Source organism: Erithacus rubecula (assembly GCF_903797595.1).
Source record: "Erithacus rubecula genome assembly, chromosome: 16".
Taxonomy (NCBI): domain Eukaryota; kingdom Metazoa; phylum Chordata; class Aves; order Passeriformes; family Muscicapidae; genus Erithacus; species Erithacus rubecula.
Genome location: NC_136668.1, coordinates 10,252,386 through 10,266,599, shown reverse-complemented (window position 1 = coordinate 10,266,599; position 14,214 = coordinate 10,252,386). Strand labels below are relative to the sequence as shown.

General features: G+C 45.0%; 1 protein-coding gene across 1 annotated transcript in view; it reads left to right on the top strand.

The window, feature by feature from the left end:
* The window catches only part of COL23A1 (collagen type XXIII alpha 1 chain), a 169,683-nt gene that overhangs the window by 137,818 nt on the left and 17,651 nt on the right, over positions 1 to 14,214 (top strand). Inside the window, exons 6-8 of the mRNA XM_079320229.1 lie at positions 9,014 to 9,040; positions 10,863 to 10,889; positions 11,548 to 11,574. Of these exons, the coding sequence (XP_079176355.1) occupies positions 9,014 to 9,040; positions 10,863 to 10,889; positions 11,548 to 11,574 (81 nt within the window). The remainder of the gene's footprint in view (positions 1 to 9,013; positions 9,041 to 10,862; positions 10,890 to 11,547; positions 11,575 to 14,214) is intronic.

The window sequence follows — 14,214 nt, the reverse complement described above, 5'->3', positions numbered from 1 at the left end:
TTTTGAGAAGGCAGGGAGAAAAGACATCATGCTCTGCCTGCTTAGAAGTAATGCAACTTGTTAGTGGCAATAATTCAGAACTGAGTGTCCAGCTCTGTAGTCTCCAGCACAGGAAAGATATTGATCCATTAGAATGAATCTAGAGGAGGCCACAAGGATAAATAGAGAAATGGAGAACCTCTGCTATGAAGAAAGGCTGAGAGAATTGAGATTTTTCAGCCTGGAAAAGGAAGGCTTTGGGACATGCCAATTGCTGTGCAGTACCTGAAGGAGCTATGAGAGAGCTGGAGAGGGGACTATTTACAAAGGTCTGGAGTGACAGGACAAGGGAATGGCTTCACACTGACAGAGGGTGGGGTTAGATGGGGTGTTGGGAAGAAATTCTCTATTGTGAGGGGGGTGAGACCCTGGCACAGGTTGCCCAGAGAAGCTGTGGCTGCCCCTGGAGATGTTCAAGGGCAGGATGGATGGGGCTTGGAGCAACCTGAGATGGTGGAAGGCATCCTGACTCATGGCAGAGGAGCTGGGCCTAGACAGTTTTTAAGGTTCCTTCCCACCAAACCATTCCATGATTCTATGACTAATAGAATCCTTTAGTGTCTAATAGTGTCCTTTTCCAATAGCAGGTAGCTGCACCAATATAATCAATTAATGGACTTAGGGTAAAAAAGAATTGCTCAATGCTGGCTTTTCATTTTGGGGAATAATTGCTCTGTCAGAATTTAAACACTCCTGTACAGGACATTCTCACATATTTGTAGTCCAACTCATGCTAAGGAGCTGTTGGAGCTAACCAGGTCAGCATCTTCAGAAACTTTTATTTTGGGAGCCTTGGACAGTGAGCTAATATCTTCCTTTGGCTGCAGTGTTGTAAATCCAGATCTATCCACTGAAGTCAGCTGTAATATATAAGCCAGAAATCAACTGGTAAGGATGGCAAAACTCTGGTTTTAATTAATTTTCAAGACATAAAGTAAAGCCAAATGTGTTTTTCTAGGCTGATCTCTGTGAGCAGGGTTGAGGAAGCACATGTAGAAGGGGAGATGGTTCCCTGTCATAAAATCCCAGCACTGTGGAGCACTGGATGGAAAAGTGACTTTGGTTACAGCTCTAGACCTTGACCATAAACAGTGGAGTCTGGGGTTTTCTCCCCTCAGCAATTAAGAATTTCAGTTAGTAGACAACTTAGGGAAAGTCTGTGCAAACTTTTTGTGTGTGACCCATAAATATAATATGAATGCAGACAGGATGATGTGTGGGAAATGAGGAACACATGCCTTAGCCTCTTCCTGGTGGCAGCTCCTCTGTGCCATTGTGGTTCTCCTTTTACCAGAAAGCTCCAAGGCATGCACTTAACCAGGCATTTTGGAAATGGCAACACCAGAAAAACACATGTGGCATTAATAACAAACTACTTTTACAAGAGAACTGTAGGCGTAACTTAAAATTAACTGCCTGGTGTCTTGATGAGTTGCCCCCACCTATGCAATTATCTCAAAGTGCTCTTGGGTGTGCTTGAGGTGCAGCCTGGGAGAGTGGCTGGAGGAGCCCTGTGTAGCTCTGGGATTGCTCTGTGTGCAAACCAGAGCAGCAGGCAGTGTTTTAACTCTTCAAGAGGGCTGCCAGAAACCCCAGGTGATGTGTGGGAGGCCAGACCTCATGGACTGTGTGGACCCCAAATTTTCCTGGTTTTTTGCAGGAGGCAGTTGCTTCCAGACTTTGGGTGGTAGCTCGTGCTTGGTGTTGCTGTGGTGTCCAAAACACATTGCATGGGTGTTTTGGCTTGTTGTGCATTGCTGGACTTGGACACTTTTAAACACTGTGTGGTGTGATGAAGGCTTCTGTTGGTGAATTATTTAGTTTTCTTAGCTAGGCTAATCAAGGTCATAACTATAATTTAGGTTTCAGTCCCTGTTTGTTCTCATGTTTTACTCGTAAATATTCAGACTTCAAGGAGTGTCTCCTGTGTGTAAAGTCATTTGCACACATACCTCTCCCAGTAAGAGCCCAAAAGACAGAAGCAACAAACATTCATTTTACAAGGCAAACTTTGTAGTTTCAGTCTTTTTCATTTTATTTTAATATCAGTTTTGTGGCCAATTCACGTAATTATTTGCCTAGAGGGAAAACCCTCTTTAAACAGGGAAAGCAGATCCAGCATGTTTTCCTGCTACATCCATTTGCTGGCTCTGTGATGTGGAAGCAACAATGATTTTGTGAAGACCACTTCTTCATGGCAGCAGTTTATTTTCCTTTTGATTTAGAGATAATTCTTCCACGGGGATAATAAAAAGTTGTCTTACATCCTATCCAACAGAGGGATTGCAGATGCATTTGTTTATCCTCTGTGATTCCAGTGGTTCTGGATAGGGAGAGGAGAGGAGGGGGCCTGGTGAAGGTGCTGACAGTCATGGCAAGGAGAACTGTGCAGCCCAACTTGCACTGGCAGGGCACAGGTTTGGTTTCTGCCTTCTCATGCAGCTTTTCATCTGTTTTTCTGCTTTGAGTGTTGAGTGCAGCTGGTGGATCTGCATCTCTGTTTCCAGTGCATTTGGGTCCAGCCCTGTGGTACAGAGGCTTGCTGTCTAGGCAGATCAAAACTGAGAAAACTGAGAAGTTTTCTCATTAACCACCAAAGAGAGGTAATCCAAACAGAAGCAGTCAATGATACTGGTGTTGAAGGACTATAAAGGCAGACTATAAAGGCTGAAGTGTTTGCTTCTAAAGCCAACATTCTTCCAAAATTACTTACCTACTTAAAAACTGCATTCCCAACTCAGAGGCCATCACCTCTCTCATAGGTGGATATTGAAAAAATACATTCAAAGCCCAACTGGACATCAAATGCTTGAAGAAAGCAGCTGTGCAGAACACATGGAACTCATTTAAGCCTTAGAAATTTGGGGAAAGCTGGGGGACTCTTTCTTCCATAAGAGTACTTTGTTTTGGAAGAGGACTGGTGCAATGTGATGCACAGAGGAGTTCTCTCTGAATTGGTGATCTGGCATGTCTGACCAGGAGCCACAGCAGTCTGTGCTGAGAGAAGTGAAAAAACTGTGTCTATTTTGGCATCTCCAATGACCTCCCTCAAAAACCCTAGCAGTGCCCTGTGCAGCTCCAGCCCAGTGTTTGTTTTCCACCCCTTTGAGCCAGTCAGTGCTAGATTTGATTTCAGACATTTTTCTTGAGCATCTTTGAGAAGACGTCCAAAACAAAGAGGGAGCTCTGTGCACAGACAGAAGGCAGCACATCTTGTGGTTAAGCAAGAGGCAGCTCCTGCAGGGAAAAAGGTCCCTTATCTCATTTGAAGCCCTGCAGAATGTGGTTGGCATGTCTGGAAAACAGCTGGGAATTGAAGCACTCTGCTGAACTCAGGCTAGCAATGCAAAGCAGGGGATGAGCAGCGGGCAGAGCCCAGTGCTGCCCCAGAAGCTCTCTGAGGATGGAGCCGGGTTTGGTTTTGCTGGTTTTGTGTGTGTGTGTTTCCCAGGCTGTCGGGAGAGCCCTGTGAAGGCAGCTGGGCTCTCCTGCAGGGCTGGCTCGGCCCAGCCCCGCGGGGCCTGCGCGGCCTCCGAGGCGGCGGCTCTCCTGCAGAGCCCTCTGCTTTGCATTATGGGCAAAGTTTTTAGCAAATTACTGCTCCTTTCTGCTCCGTTTCCATCAAAGAATGGGCAGAGGCCTCCCAGCAGTCTGTGGACAGATTTTTTGGAATACAGCACAGAACTGGGGGGGTTGTTGCCTCGTTAACACACGCTTGGTTCTTGCCAGGCTGCTCTGCATCCTTTACCTGACACCTCTGAGGCAGCCTGGGCAGGGGGCACAGCTCCTTCTGAAGAAATATTTCCGAGCCTTTGAGGGTTTGGTGATGCTGAGCCCCCCACATGGTGTGGGCAATGCTGGGATGTGCCCAGGTGGCCTTTTTGAAAAGAAATGAGGCAGAGGAGTGAGAGTGCTGCAGCTGGGATCTCTGCTCATCCCTGCCAGAGCAGCTCCAGCTTTTGGGATCTTCCAAAGCACTGGCTTGTATGTTACATGCAGGGAGATTAGATTTTGGGGAACCCCTAAATGCCCGTCCTCATAAAAAGAAATGGGGTTTTCTAGCTGACAAAGGCAGCCTGGCTATGAGGCCATGCAGGATACGGCCTGCGTGTGTAAATTGTTTCCAAATGGAAACAATTAGTCCTGCAAGGATAAAAAAATAATGTCTCATCAATGCTGCTGTTTAGTATTTGTAAGAAAATTGTAGAAGCTGTTTGGTTTTTGATTTTTTTTTAATATGCTAAAACTATCATCTAGTAATGGAAAAGTGGGTTTGTAGTTTGTATGTAGTCATGGAGCAAAGGGGAATTTATGTTGGACAATACTGAAATAGCTCTTAGAAAAAGAAAATTGTTAGCAAAGGTTTGCCGATAATCATGTTCATCACTTCAACAATAATATTTATTTTTAAGTCCAGCACTGTTCCTGTGTGCAGCAATGCCATCCCATTGCAGTAAGGCCCCCCATGCTATATAGAAAGCTAAACATGTTACTATTGTGATATAAGTGATCTTAATGTTAAACACGACAGCTCCTGGTAGGAATGTTTCCAATGCTTTGCCATGCTGCAGACTGATATGATTTTGGGGTCTCACACCAGGGACCCAAAAATCCAGGCTGATGAAGGAGGAACCTCCTGCCCAGGATTCCTCCAGGCTCACAGCAGTGAGTGCTGTGTGCTTGGGGGAATTCCTTGTATGACCAATTTCATACTCTTCACAAGTTTTCAAATGTACTAATAAATTTATTTACCATTATAAATAATAGTGGTAAAAATAAACCACAAAAATATAATAAATTAAATCATGTATTTAAATGCACTTATTTAAGTGAGTTCGAAAGGACAAATGATTAGTGCAGCAGCAGTGGTATTGTATGGAGTAGAAATTTTTTATTTTGTAAGAGTTTCTGATCCTTCTGCAGTGAGGACTTGGGGTGGGAGGAGGAGTAGCAGTAACTGAGGATGAGGTGACATCCCAGAGCAAGTCTCTTGGACTCAGTTTATTCACAGATTCTCAGCTGCTATTTAGAGGACTCAGTTCATTTTTTGTTTCTCAGTCCCTTTTCTCCCCTTTCCCTTCAGCTGGGAAGCTGGGAGCAGCCACAGCAACCTGGCTGCCTTCCTTCACTTTCCTTGTGACAGGCCTGGCAGGGCATGCTTGGCCACAGCTTTTGCCAGAGCTTTCTTCTCACACAAAAATGTGTTGAGGAACCACATGGCCAGCAGACACTGTTCTGCCTGGGAGGATTTACAGCCTGGCCTATAGGAAGGGATGGTCCCTGTTCCCTGCCTGTGCTACAGATGACCCAGGGCCCTTTGCAGGGATACTAAAATATTGTCATGCTCTTTTGTTCATTCCTTGAAATATAAAATTCTACCCTTTTTTGAAACCACAGAGACAGAGATGGAAAGGCAGCCCTTTGAATTTGTCAAAATTTGACTGCAGGGTTCCTTCCGACCCCTGTGCTAATTTTTAGCAGAGCAGGAAACATTAAAAATAACCATGAGAGAAGATTTCCCAACTCAGAAGGATTGTCCTCTTAATAATCTCTGGCTTTGTTTTCACTAGATATTTTCCCCCCTTAAAATTCCTGTAACACTTTAAGAGCAAGTCCATCCCTGCCAGCAGCAGTGAGGGACAGGAGGGGACAGCAGAGGGCCAGGTAGCCAGGCTAGCACCTCAGCTTGCTCTGAGCCAGAGGTGAGTGATGGACCTGGGAAATGCTTGTCATTTATTGGAAGAGCCTGTGAACCAGAGCTTGCAAGCTCCACATCTTCCCTCAAAACTGTTCTCAAGCATTCAGCTGACCTCAGCAATGGGTGAATCTCATTTATGCAATGAGAGGTGGCATTTTGGTGCTGTATCTCAAGACTTCTGAGCTTCTACTCTGAAGCAAAATGAAAAATACATCAGAATTTGTTTTAAAATGCATCTGAATTATCTGACCCATGCTTGCATTCTCAGCATCAAGGGATAATTATACATTGTTAAATAATAGATCATCAATGTATACCATAAAATATATTAGATTTATAAATAATGGCCTGACCTGGGTGATGGCAAAGAGGGATGCACCATTGATCACCATGGATCATTTTTCCTACTGGAACACCTGTGCCTGTGTTACTCTGTGTGAGGGGTGAAACCAGGGTGTGTAACTGCAATTATCACTCACTCTGCTCTGTGCCACCAGCTCTCCCCACCAGCTCTCCTGCTCCAGCAACCTGAGGGATCCAGACAGCTGTTACAGATGCATTTTCTTAGCAAAACTGACAGCAACAATTTTTCTTTTCAAATGGGGAGGGTGTTCTACAGAGCCTGTCTGGCCAGGCACTGAATGCAGTTGGTCCTCACTGGTGTGTGGTCAGAAAATGAAATGTGAGTTGGTTACCAGCTGGGAGGGACCTCTAGGGTCATCTGTGACCCCAACAGTGTGGCCTTCCTTGAAGCTCCTATGATTGAGGGATTTTGTTCCACTTAGCCAGTGCAGTGATGGTTTTGGTCAGAACTATGTTTTGGAGGAAATTGGTTGAATTTACCTTGTTTTAAAGCATTTGGTTTGCCCTGGGCAGTAAGTTCATCCCCTCTGGATGTAGTAAGCAATGAATTATCTGAATTGTGATCACTGTGTGTGTGATTTAGAGCAAGGGACCATGATCAAGAGTGAGTGAAGGCCCAAGTGAAATTTCTCCCTGAAAAAGCAGAGCCTAAAGTCACTGTGATGCTTTCTATTGCTTGGGATGTCCAAGGAGAAAGCTCTTCTTTTTCATACACTTTTCCTGGTTGTTTAAGCAGAAGCAATTTTTGTCCCCTCAAAGTGAAAACTTATATAGAGATTGGTTTTAAGTGGGGGAATAGAGGGTTACTTGTTGTTTCCCCATTCCTTGTTTATCAAATAAATTAGAGATTGCTTCATCTTTAATTAAAATGACATGGAGGAGAATTCAAATAAAAGACAATAACAATCTCAACACATGGGCACTCCTGAGATTTGCAGGCAGTCAAGTCAGGCAGCCCAGATTTCAGATGTTCTCTCTGCTCTACCCATGAAATCTACTGGCTGCTCTTGGCAGCCCTGCCTTGCTCACACAGACATTTGGCTAGGCAGGTAGAGCAGAGTCAATTAAATATTCAGCCCAGACTAACATTAAAAAGTCTGTGTTAGTTTGTCCATTCAGTGCTGTGGCTGGCCAAGAGCCCCTTTGGAACCCTGATGGATATTGTTTCTCTCAAGCATTAAATGCTTTCCTTCAAACATCTTCTGAATAGTCCATTGTTTTTGCTTCTGGATGTGTCTTTGTGGATTGATACAAGAATAGCTAAAAGCTGAAGAACTGGCATTTTATATTAAAAAAATAATAATAATAATTCTGGGACTTCTACTCCTCTGAGAAGTTGAATGTGGTGCCAGTTTTCTGCTCAGATCCTATGTCTGATCCTCTGGAAGTCAGGGAGTTGCATCAGGAGCTTCAGATGAACTACCTCAAACAATCATAGTTTCAGGAAAGAAGCTCTATGGACCTGATGCCATTAACAGCTTTTAGAATCTAAGGAGTTGGGGTGAGATAAAGAGTGGAGGAGGTGTCAGGGTAGTTTGGTTGTGACCTACAAGCCTTTGCATTAACAGACACAGTGATTGATATATATTTTTCATGACCACTATGCAGCTGTTGAGTACTGATGGTTCCTTATAAGAAGAAGATACACATCACATGAGGAATATAACCTATGATCTCTTCAGAAATCTCACATGTGTAAAGAAATCCTCATTTATTTTCAGATGAACTACTCTTATACAAGTCCTCCAGCCCTCGTAACCCAGCTACTGATGATCTACCCAGGTCATCTGGATTTACCTCTTTTTCCTAACAGAGCTTTGTTCCCCAGAGTTCCATATTCCAGGCTCCATCAGCATAGCCACTGCAGATTGATTTATGCCTTATCAATGGCCATTTATTCCTTATCAGTGGCTGTGAGCTACAAGGATGCTCTTTTTAACACAGCCATAGGCCTCCTCTTACCTACCTTTGCCTCTTTTGCTCCATTTCCCTATTACAGATATAAGATAAACTAAAGAAGACTCACACCAATCAGTTCCCTAAGAAACACAGAGAACTTTAGCACTGTAGCACAATCCAAACTCCATTTGCTTTGGTAGATGCTCATCCTAGGGATCATCCCAGCATGTTGGGAGGAAGATGTGCATATTCCACACGTGTGGCTGTGCAGAGCAGGTGTAGGAGGGAGCAGGAGCTGATCCCAAGGCACAGCTTTGCAGGTGGAGCCCTTGAATTTGCCACAGTCAGTGGGTTTACAGTAGCTTGTGTGTGTCACTGTCCCCAAAAGTGAGAGCTCCAGCTGATGACAGGGCAGCTTTGGCCTCAGAGCACCTGTGCTTCCTCACTCTCCACATTGCTTATCAAAAACAATGTTTCCTTTGGCTCAACACGTTCAGAGATTTGGTGTTAGTTAAGGGCTTAAGTGCCAGAAATGCTGGGGAATTCACAATTTTGCATATTGATGCAGCAACCCTAGAAACTGGAGACCTGAGGATGAACAGGGATAACTGAGTGCTTTAGCAAAAACAAATGGTTCAGATCCAAGGCTGATGTGAATCACTCATGGACCTGCTCAGTTTAACAAAATCAGGCATGTTTTACTGCTGCTGTTTTTGACTTTCAAAACCTCAGGGAGTCCCAGGCAAAGTGCCAGAGCAGTGTCACCTTGTCCCTGTCACTAATCCTGTCGCTTCCTTTCACGCTCTTCACACTCTGCAAATTGTTTGATGCCTCTTACTGTTCCTCTGTGAAACCTTCCTACTGGATTGCATGGATGGAGGATTAGGTAAATCATAGAATCATAGCCAAAAATTTTGCTATACATAGGTACAGTCTCTTCCAGAGCATGCCTGATAATGCTGTGTTTGAAAATCAATTTATTTTAATAATACTCTCTTTTCATTCCTTTTTCAGGGGCCTCTTGGCTTGGATGGCAAACCAGTAAGTAGCACTAAGTGCCAAATATAACATGTCTTTGTTCATGCTGCTCCACAATAAATAGGCAGTATCTCAGCTATTACTCATTTAGTGCTACATATATAACTGTTTAGGAGGGACAATTGTACTTGGGAAAATTATTCCATGCAAGTTTGAATTCTGAGCCAGGGTTGGCCAGCAGAGCTGAACTTTCCTTTACCTGTCAGCTCATCTCAGCTCTCTCTTCCCCTCCTGCGCCAGCTCGGCGAGCACAGACTGCAGATGGGCATCAGGCCAAATTTGGGGAATAGACTCCAGTAGCACATTCAAAGAGCAAAGTCAGTAATCTTGGTTGTGTGCTTCTGGCACTACAGTGATGCCATAAAAATAATTGATCCCAAAGCAGGTTGTATTTTCCTCCAAAGGACCTGAGCTGGGAACTGCTTGAGGGTGCCCAGTGTCCATGAAATACTTTTTGGAACAGACTGGATTAATTTATGAGCTGTTTCCTTGACTTCATTTTTGCTTGGAAGCCCTTTGGATATTCAGGTGCTTCATTCTTTTCTTACTTATTTTACAGAAACACAGACTTTTTATTTTTATGCTAATTGAACCCTAGCCAGCTCTGATTCCTTCCACTGAATGGTTCCTACAGAAGGTCACAGCTCCATATTTTGTCTCCAAACCCCATTCTCTTCCACCACCTTCACTAGAGGGCCCCATATGAAATCTTTTAAAATTCTTGTCCTAAACCACGTGGGATTTCAAAATGAGTAAAAGTCGTTCAGTCTTTGCAATTGAAAAGCTACTCCAGACACTAATTTCTATCCAGTTAGGGAATGTGCTGTTATAGCTGTACATTGCTGTGGTTGGTTTTTATCCTAACCCTGAGGATAACAAATGTGAATAAAATCTAGAAATGAGGCACTAGACAAGAAAAGAAAGAAGGGCCAGCTCCCAGCCTGGTGCCCAGGGCTTGGCTTTCATTAGCAAAACCTGATGCTGGGAGTGCAGTCAGACCCCGGAGCACAGCCCTGCACCCTGGCTGGGGTGCCACAGCCAGGCAGCAGTGAGACCCTGAGTGGATGCAGGGGAAATCTCAGTAACAAAGCAAACTCATCACACAGCCAGACTCCAAACAGACTGCTCATGATCTCTTCCATGACAGTAAGGGGCCAGCAGCCTTGCTGCAGAGAAAAACAGTGGGAGGGAGGCTGCATGGGAATGCAGATGCTGCTCCTCTGACCTCTGTGCTGACCTTCCCCCACTGCATCCCACGGGTCCCACTTCAGCACACACTGTGCATTGGTACCAAGATTTGGTACTTTTCTGTGCTGGAAGGCAAATGCAGAGCAGACACATCAAAGTGCTGCTCTCGGAGTGTCTGTGCGGCCGCTGAGTCTCTGCCTGTCCCACAGACAGCTGCTCAGAGGGAAGATGAGCCATGCCTTCAGCAAATAGCCACAGAAAGCTGCCTTGTTTATTTCAAACAGATGTATAATTGTTGTCATGATATTCTGAGCATGTGTTTTTTCTAGAAGTGATTTAATACCTCAAGATATCTTTTGCATCTATTTAGAGTCACGTGTTGGTGACCTGCTGTCACACTGCCTGCCCTGCTCTGGTTCTTCTCCCTACTCTGTCCTGGCAGGAGCAGGCAGGACCTCGTGGGTGCTTTTTGGTTAAGTGTTGCTCATGTCAAGCACTGCACAACTTAAAATAGTATAGCATGAATTCCTTAAAATAATAGAGAATGTGGCTCAGGGTTGTGCATTGATGAATGTGATGTCACACGCCTTGGTGATTCTGCTGTTCCTTAATTTGGATTCTTCTTATGTGTTTCCAGGGACCTCCAGGACCAAAAGGGGAAAAGGTAAAGGCTGCATTAATGTATGGATCTGGGGGAAGCAGCTCCTATATAACCACCTGTTACTGTAATTCTTTCAAGTTCAGATTGCCCCAATAACCCAGCTGTGTTTTATTGGGATGTGGAGCTGTGGCAGTGGGTTCTCACATTGCTCTTGCAAAAGCTCCAGGAAGGCGAGAACAGGAAGAGTTTTCAAAAAAGTGGGGGGGAAAAGTGTGGTCTTAAAGCTCATCCATGCTACAGGGTTCTGGTGAGCCGCTAAGGGTGATGAGAGTGACATAAAACTCTCTTCATTCCTTCAAGAGATCTGGGCTCCATCTCTCTGTTTGCATGACACCCGTGCAATCAGAGGAGCCAAAGAAGGTCATTACTGAAAGTGAAGTTAATTTTCACATGTGAAGGACATAAGCAGTTGCTAGGAGAGCCTTAGAGTTGGAAACAAACTGCTATTTCTGATTTATTATCTGTTTAATTGCCTGCCAGGGCAGAATCTTTCCCTATTGTGTTGTCTTGAAACCTTCTCCTCCCTCATTTTAAATACATTAAGCAATAGGTCTCTAGCCACTTCCCTTGTGTGCTGTACCCATGTCCAGCTGATCCTGTGCTCAGTCCTTCAGGGTTGAGATTTGAACTCTGACCCTTTGCTGTTTTTCCTGATTTTCAGGGGGAAGCAGGAGACATTGGCCCAAGGGTAAGTAGTGACACAGCACACTGAATTATTCTAAAATCTGGTTGGTTTAGCCACTGCACAAAACAAAGCTTTGTGCACCCTTGCTGCAAACAGTATGGTAACAGCTGTGGAAATGTTTAATTTTGCCTTTGGAGCTCTTTGTGGTGGTAGTTTTCCTAACTTTGACCATGAGGAAAAAAGAGTCAAAGATCTTTGGGTACCTCATGAAGGGTTTTGCTTCTACCAAACCTTCTCATCCCTTCCAGTGTCAGAGACAGACTCCATGTTCCTCTTGAAGCTTCTCTCGAGGTTGTGCTCCAATTATTTGTTGGCATTAGAGTACCAGCATGTGGGAGTAGGATCTGGTGTCCCAAAAAGAGGTCCAGCACAGAGTTGTGCAGGATGAAACGTTCCTCCTCCCTTGCTGAGCTCCCCAAATGGGAGCAGGATGACATCCAGGTGATGTGCAAGCTGCCCTTGAAAATAAAGGGTTTAAAGTAACTGTATGATGAGAGAAAACTCTTTTGGCTATAGCATACAGAAATTAATGGAATTTCATGAAATTTCCTCTCATGGAATTGCATGAAATTGAGATTTACAGAAGTAAATCAGGACAGGTCTCCACGAGACACAGGAGGGATGTGGCCCATGTTGGGGATGAGGTGGGAGGTTTCACCATGAGGTGTGGGCACTGCTGCAGAGGTATTTCTGAGATGTGGCTGTCTGTGGGTTAAGGACACCTGCTGGAAACCCAATTGTGGGGATGCATTGGAGTACTGGTGTACTGGTCTCTGTAGGAGGCCAGATTTGGAGCTGGGACTTGAGGGTTGACTGACCTGGATTAGATGTTATTGCTGGAAATACAACCAGGACCTCAGTGGTTAATATTGAGTAGAGATGTCTCAGAGACTTTTTTTTCTTTCCCCTGGAGGTTGTAAAATCACTTTATGAAGTTTGGTGTCATATTCTGAAGCAGCTCCCAACTGCCTTGGGTGTGTTTGGAAATGTCACCCTGGGGCTCAGAGAGCCCCTAAAATTTTTCTGATAGATTTATGGCCAGTGTGGTGAAGGAGGGGCTCAGTGTAAGGTCTCACGTTGTCCAAGTGCCCACCCACGTTCTCAGAACAGGCTTTAAGAGGTGATTCAGCAGCTCAGGGATGTGAGTTTTCACTTCTTGGCCAGGGCAGTGGGTGACTTTGGGGCTGGAGACTCAGGAATGCCAGAGGAGGTGCTGCTCAGGCTCCCAGGGCTCTCTGCTGCTTTGTGCTGTGGAACTCACCTCCTGCTGCAGGAGATGCTCTGGGACAGGCTCTGTCTGGACTTGCAGGGCAGGTACCAGATCTCAAGGTAACCCTTGTCCTCTGTTTTCATCTAACAAAAAAAATGTGCTGGGTTTTGGGGGCATATTTTGTCCTGATCTGCATTTGTCCAGATTTTGCTTCAGTTCTTGATTTATTTATAACTTTTTGCAGAACAGTGAGAAAAAGGCTCAAAATCAATTGGGAGAAAAGAGAGAAAAGCCTGGCAGAACCATGCACTAGCAGACTTAAAAACAGGTGCCTGACTTTGAAAATAGCTCCCTTTATGTCTCCAGACACTCAGGGTTGTGAATAGGAGGCAAAACTTCTTAATGCCATTTGGTCTAGATTACTTTTTATTTCTGAATTTAATCTGTTTTATTCCTCAAGTTTCAGTGGTGGCTTTGTTTAGCTGATTTTGAAAGATGTGTCAATGCAACTCACTGCATCAATGGGAAGATAAATAACTAGAACTATGTCCAGTGCCCTCTTCCTTGTAAATGGTCATGCCCATGGGCAGTGGAATGAGGATAGAGTGTGCCAGTGAACACTGCAACACTATCATTAGGGATGATGGATTAAAGGAAAATAATCCTTGGGGTGGCTTTGGGGTGATTATGTGTGGTGGGAGTGAGGTGATGGCAATTAGGGATTAGCTACTGAATATGTTCATGTCTGCACTGCTTCTCTTTCTGTGATAAACACCTGCCACCAGCATGGACAAAAAACAGGGATTATTACACATGGGACTGTGCCTGGTGGCAGATGCTGGGGGGTAACTTTGGAAAGCTGAGGATGGAGATCACCCTGGGGTGTCTTCATCACTGAATGCTCCTTATTGCAAGCAGCATGAGAGAGGATGCTCATGCAGGATGTGCCCAAATATACTGACAGAATGCATGGAAGTGTATTAACAGGGAGGAATCAATAACAGGTCTCCTCTGCTCTTGGGAGGATAGAGGGAGTTGAAGCAGGATGCTGCCAAGGTTGGGACAGCTGTGCCCTGGTATTTGTGCCTGTGCTTCTCTGTCCCAATCAAATGCATTGCTGCCCCCCTGGACAGGACTGGTTTTATAAGCCTGACTTGCTCCCTGAGGCAGCACTGGGCCAACTGCTCTGGATTTATGAACTTGGCTGGGTGATCTTGTTCCTACTGACAGATGAGATGTTCAGGCAAATGATGGGGTTGAGGAATCTCTGCACATCTGGGCCAGCGGATGCTCAGTGCCTGTGGCAGCAGCACCAGCTTTGCTCTCCAGAGGGAGAAAATGAGCTTCAGCTGGTGACAGAAATGCTCTGTCTGCAGTGGCCCACGTGGCATGTGCCTGCCCATGGCCAGTGCTGATGGAGGTGGCTCCAGCAT